This window comes from Cariama cristata, unplaced genomic scaffold, assembly GCF_000690535.1.
Source record: "Cariama cristata isolate BGI_N322 unplaced genomic scaffold, ASM69053v1 scaffold2938, whole genome shotgun sequence".
Classification (NCBI taxonomy): domain Eukaryota; kingdom Metazoa; phylum Chordata; class Aves; order Cariamiformes; family Cariamidae; genus Cariama; species Cariama cristata.
This window is the reverse complement of record NW_009630467.1, coordinates 51,186-56,884: the sequence shown is the minus strand read 5'-3', so window position 1 is coordinate 56,884 and position 5,699 is coordinate 51,186. Positions and strand designations below refer to the sequence as shown.

General features: G+C 52.8%; 1 protein-coding gene across 1 annotated transcript in view; it reads right to left on the bottom strand.

Annotated features, from left to right (window-relative positions):
• Positions 1-282: 282 nt before the first annotated feature.
• The window catches only part of VPS8 (vacuolar protein sorting 8 homolog (S. cerevisiae)), a gene marked incomplete at its 5' end in the record, with an annotated part of 56,019 nt that continues 50,602 nt past the window's right edge, over positions 283-5,699 (bottom strand). The window contains 2 exons of the mRNA XM_009705534.1: positions 283-432; positions 1,168-1,248. Coding sequence (XP_009703836.1) covers positions 283-432; positions 1,168-1,248 — 231 coding nt within the window. The remainder of the gene's footprint in view (positions 433-1,167; positions 1,249-5,699) is intronic.

Sequence of the window (5,699 nt, the reverse complement as noted above, 5' to 3'; positions counted from 1 at the left end):
GGCCCAGTGCTGCAGCACGCTTGGTTTTGCCCCCAGAGTTCACAGCTTCCAGCCCAGCTGCCCCAGGGCAGCCTCAGTTTTGTGAGAGGCGGCAGCGGAGCTGGGAGATCACCCGCTGCTACAAACCCACCAGCACCCCAAGCAAGACTCGACACAGCACAGAGGGTTCTGGGAAAGGCGGTGGGGTTGGGGAAAGTCCAGTGTTGTGATGGAAAGGCTTCCCAGCACCGAAACCTAAAACCAACCGTGGCCTTGCCGCAGCCGGGGCTGGAGGCAGGAGCATTAGTCTTCAGCCAGCGGAGGGGGGGCCAGGTGGAGCTGGAAGTTCTCGTTCTGGAAGACACTGCTGGTGGCCGGGTCACCGTGGGAAACGCTGAGCAGCCCGTGCTTTTCACTGCCGTGGCCGCGAGAGAGTTCTGTCAGGAGAGCTAGCTGCAAGACAAAACCCAGACAGATCGCTGTCCGGCGGCATGGGCAGGCTGCCTAGAAGCACTTGTGCAAGGTGCAGAAAGACAAAGTGCTCATGGGGGGCTCACCTTTTTCCTGCAGCAATTAGAAAAACCTTAACACTTGTAAAGAAAAGGGTATATATGGTATGCAGTGACCCTATAGAGCCCAGTGCAGGACAATGGTCCCGAACTCGCAACTTTCCAAGTGTCTTTGGGTTGTTTGAAAGTTACATAATTGAAAAAACAATCCCAGAAAGAGCCGAAAGTGCTGAAAGTGCCAACAACTGCAGCCAACACGGGCAGGAGGCACAAGGAAAATGCAAGGGACAGAGGCAGCTGTGCTCTCCTTGGGATAACGGGGGGCAGGAGGAGGGAGCCTTCTGTGCCATCGCGGGAGCCACACACTGTCTGGAGGGGAGGTTACTTGCAAATCTAAAAAGAATCTGAGAAGCCTCCCACCATGGATGCTTTCCAGGCCCATCCCCAAAACCAGAGGTGTTTCCATGGTTTCACTGCCAGTGAGTTCCCCAGCTCTGTCAGAGGCAGCGTGGCTGCCTCATGATGTGAAACAGCCAGCTCCACGCACAGTAAATTGCCAGCACTAAACGAAACCCAAGAGAAAAGCCAAAGCCTACGCTGCCAGTGCTAATACCTGGTTGGCAACATGCAAAATTCCCTTCACCAATTTAAAACCCAAAGGAAAACAGGCGGTACGTACTCTGGAGGTTCCTCGGTTGAGTCGGCAGAGTTGGTCAAAAGCTTGGATTTGCTGAGGATCCAACAGAGACTCTGAACTGGCCTGTAAAGAGAGTGAGAAGTACAGAAACAACACACAACAAGATGTCGAGTTCGTATACACAGAAATTCATCCCTGCTCCTGTCCTTGGGCCTGGAGCAGCTGGTCTGCAGCCCGTTTGGGGGCTTTTTTAGCCATCTTTCCTCTGGCTTGAAGCCACTGCGTGCACCTTAGTATTGGGAAAAAACTTTCAAAAAAACCATCCTATTGTTGCACAGAGGGCAGAGATACCCCTGTCCTCCACAAGGACTTGTTGTTGGGGTCTGTACCTGATGGCAGCTAAGTTACTAAGTTACCTTTGGGGGCAGGGAAAAAAAAAAAAAAAAAGAAGAAAAAGGATGGGAAAACTCCCCCGCAGCCAGCTGGGAAGAGAAGTAATGGGTCTCCGCAGATGAGCAGCCTCTCCTGGGCTCTTCCCCAGGCAGCAGCAGCTCCCCCCAGCCCTTTCTCGTCATCTCCTGATAAATCTCCCCCGGCCCCGCACGATCTCCCTGCTGCACCCCGACATGGCGCTGAGCACAGCGTGCTGTGGTCGGGCACCCGTTGTGCGTGGCTGTTACGGCGAACGATTACTGTGCCAGTGACCACTGCCCACCAACAGTATCTCGCCGAAGGTCCGGTTTTTTCCCTTAGTTGGATGTTACAGCTGAAAAGCTAGGAAATGAGGGGTGAAAAGGCAGGGGAGGGGGTACAAGGGGACTCACACATCAGTGGCAGCCACGTCCCCTGAGAAACCGAACGCAACAGACCTGGCGGTACTGCCCGGCAGCGTTTGTGGGGTACCAGCAGTTGGGTACAAGGGTGGGTGTCACCCCAGCAGCGCCGGGGAAGTCACAGAGTTGCAGGTGAAGGCAAACGGAATTGCAGATAGAGGGACCGCAGCCTGCGACAAGAGCATTAATGCGAGGAGGGCTGCACACGTACTCAAAACTGCTTTAAAAGGCATCATTTACATATCCCAGGGAGAGACGACAGAGCATCACAGATTCTTGTAGGTTTGTTCCATTTTATCTCATCACAATGTTTCTATTTTGAATGTTTCTGCTCATATTCCAAAGCAAAAGCATCATCAAGAAACTACAACAGGAGCCAGGGAGAACATCCTTCCTCATGAGCAGCAATCTGGCATCTGTTGTCTCTGGGGATCTATTTTTAAGGGAACATTCAATGTTCATACTCAAATATTTTCCCCAAAATACATTTCCCAAGGGCTATTAACCCACAATGCTACAATCCCACCAGTGGGTACTGACTGAAGTTGCACTTACTTTAAACTCTTTGGCAACGGATCAAGCCCGACATGAAAAACTAGCATCGCTGCCTTCAAGGAGTGCGAGCAACTGGAATTAAGGCTGAACTCCTGGCCCTGCAAAGGCAGAGGGGGCTTTGCTGTTCCTCTGGAGTCAGGCGAGGTCACCAGGGGAGTCAGGACCGTTCCCGGTCAGGCACAAGCACGTTCCTCTGTGCACTTAGAGGCTCCTACCAGCAGCCAGGCCCATCTCCCAGGGCAGGCGTTCTCCTTTGGGGTTGCAGCGCATTCGCTGCAACACCCACCTTGCTTTGGGCTTCTCAGGCTTTATGGCGTGTTTAAAGAGCACGTTCCAAAGCTCTGTGAAGATGGCTTCCACCTCTCCTGTGGGGACAGGCTGAGAGAGTTGGGGTTGTTCAGCCTGGAGAAGAGAAGGCTCCGGGGAGACCTTAGAGCAGCCTTCCCGTACCTAAAGGGGCCGACAAGAAAGCTGGGGAGGGACTTTTTACAAGGGCATGGAGTGACAGGACAAGGGGTAATGGCTTTGAACTGGAAGAGGGAAGATTTAGATGAGATATCAGGAAGAAATTCTTCACTGTGAGAGTGGTGAGGCAGTGGCAGAGGTTGCCCAGAGAAGCTGTGGCTGCCCCATCCCTGGGAGTGTTCAAGGCCAGGTTGGATGGGGCTTTGAGCAACCTGGTCTGGTGGGAGGTGTCCCTGCCCATGGCAGGGGGGCTGGAACGAGATGGGCTTTAAGGTCCCTTCCAACCCAACCAGTCTGTGATTTTATGAAAATCGACTAAACTGAGCTGCTTGAAAGAAAGTTACTGCGGACAAAACTCTGTGGGGAGACGGGTACACCACCACACAGAGCACCAGGACCGGCACTAGCCTTGGCTTCCCCAGGTGACACAATGCTCCAGCCCAGCAGCAGCCCACCACCCGGCACTGGCAGGGCCACCTGCTCCACCCGAGAGCCATGAGGTTCCCAGACCTCAGCAAAACTCTTGACGTGGGAACGCTTTACCCAGACCCTTGGGTTTGTCTTCTCATGCTCTCCCACAGCACCTTTACCTGTCCCTCTCTTCTGGCAGCTCCTCCATCACATGCTCCCCTTCCTACTCAGCTCTGAGCAAAGCACAGCCAGGGCAGAATCTGGCCACCCACCCCTTCATCACATGAATGTCCCAGAGATGGCCCAGAGCCGGCGAGCCCAGGGGTGCTCTGGGGGGAGATGCACTGAACCCACCACAGGTTTCCCGAGGCCTGAATCGTTCCGTTACTCTCCCGAAGGCACGTACATCTTGCCTTTGAGACGTTCACCAGACAGTCTGAGAAGAGAGAAATGTCCCGAGTACAGATTGCTCAGGAAGCACGTGCTCAAGCTCACTTCTTCCCCCTCCAAGACACTCTATATCATAAATAACTACTTGCTAATCACCAGTCAAGGAGCCAAATGTTCATATTCCCTGCACACGTGGCATAGGTTTTGAACCAGAGCGCCCATGACAGCAAGGGTCACATATCCACAGCTGGCAGGTTGTACAGGCGCTTCCAAGGGACACGCAGGTCATTCTCACTCGGGAAAAAAAAAAAAAACAACAAAAAGCAAAGGGAAAAAAAAAGTTGCTGTGGCCACAGGCATTCAAGGACAAGGAAAATGCGATATAATTGGCCTCCCCTCTTCTGCTATCTCTCCACCACGCGTATGTAACTATCAATCAGACTGTTCTCCAGGCCGATGAGCTGAAATATTGCAGGCAATTTGTTCTGTTGTCATGGAAACAACGGCTGTCAGGCCTTTTCCTTTTTTAACCGTGTCACTAAAGGCATGTTTTCATTCAAGAGCTACAGGGAGGCTCTCAGAGTCCAGCATCCAGCACTCGGGCATCAGTGGAATCCACTCGGCTCACTCGCTTACCCCACGACGCAGCTTCTGCCACCAGTGCTACCGCAGGGCCAGCCAGCTCGTTACTGTCTAGATCAGTACGAGGCAGCTTGGCACCTCCAAGGCCATTTCCAGCCAAATCCTTATGCCCCTTCAGAAAGGCCCCGGACTAGACGCAGAACCCAAGAGATGCAGTTTATCCCCTTGAGGATCTGGGCTGGCAAGGAGAAGAAAGGTTCCTTTTTCTTTTACAGTTCTCATAGATCCCACCACTATAATGCTAATCTCCGTTGCACATTTTGCTTGCACATATTCCACCTCCCTCTGGTAGTCACCACACAGCCCTCCTAAGCCTGCAATTATCTTTAATTTAACAGCTACAAAATCCATCAGCAGCTAGTGCCTAAGCAAAGCAGATCATACAGCGGTTGTAAGCAGAGGCACCGTTAACAGTCACGCCAAGAGATCCATCTAAGCGCTGCCTCTCAGAGCTGTACCTACCACAAAAGATATTGCTACATCGATTAGAGCACCACAGTACCCCAGGGGATGCTCCGTACCACATGGCAGACGCAGCCACAAGTCCCAGGAAAGGTTTCAGGACTCCTAGGAACAAAAGCAACACCCACTTATTTACAGAGCTGAATCCACAGGCAAATGACACCACATCCACCTTCCGCCATTCCTCCCCTGCAGCTGGACACTTACTTCATCATGGCTCAAGTAACCTTACAAAAAGGTACCCAGATTCAGTTTTTTAATAACAGTTGAGCCAATTAATGGAAAATTAAGTAAATCTAGTTCTCTTTTGCAGGATAAGGACCTGCTGTTTTCATGATACTCCCAGGAACCTGGATCATTCAACCAAAAAGAGAGCAAGGCAGGCAGCTGCTCTGACCCACAGTCACTAGAACGACACTAACATTACAAAATTGTTCATGAACTTCAGAAAACCTCAGGACATTCCTCATTGAGGAAAAGCGCACTGCTGCAGACCTCTGCAGAGCTACTGCAGAGTAATGCACCACGGCTACGGGACAGACACTGACCGGCCGATCACTGCGGAGGTGGAAACAGAGTCTTGCAAGTCACTCTGGGCAGTGCGGCAAGCGGGCACGCCTTTGCTGGGAGGAAGTCCCAGGGCCACCGGAGCTGCGCTACGGCAGCAGAACCGGCTGCTTCCAGAGCAGCCTCCACAGCATTTCACCACTTACCTCTGCGAGCGCACACAGGAGCGAAACCCCTGGCAGCAGGCCAGGCCCTGCCTGCTCCTGCGGGGATGCAGCGGCAGCCGGGAACCACGGGGCCGGGCGTGGC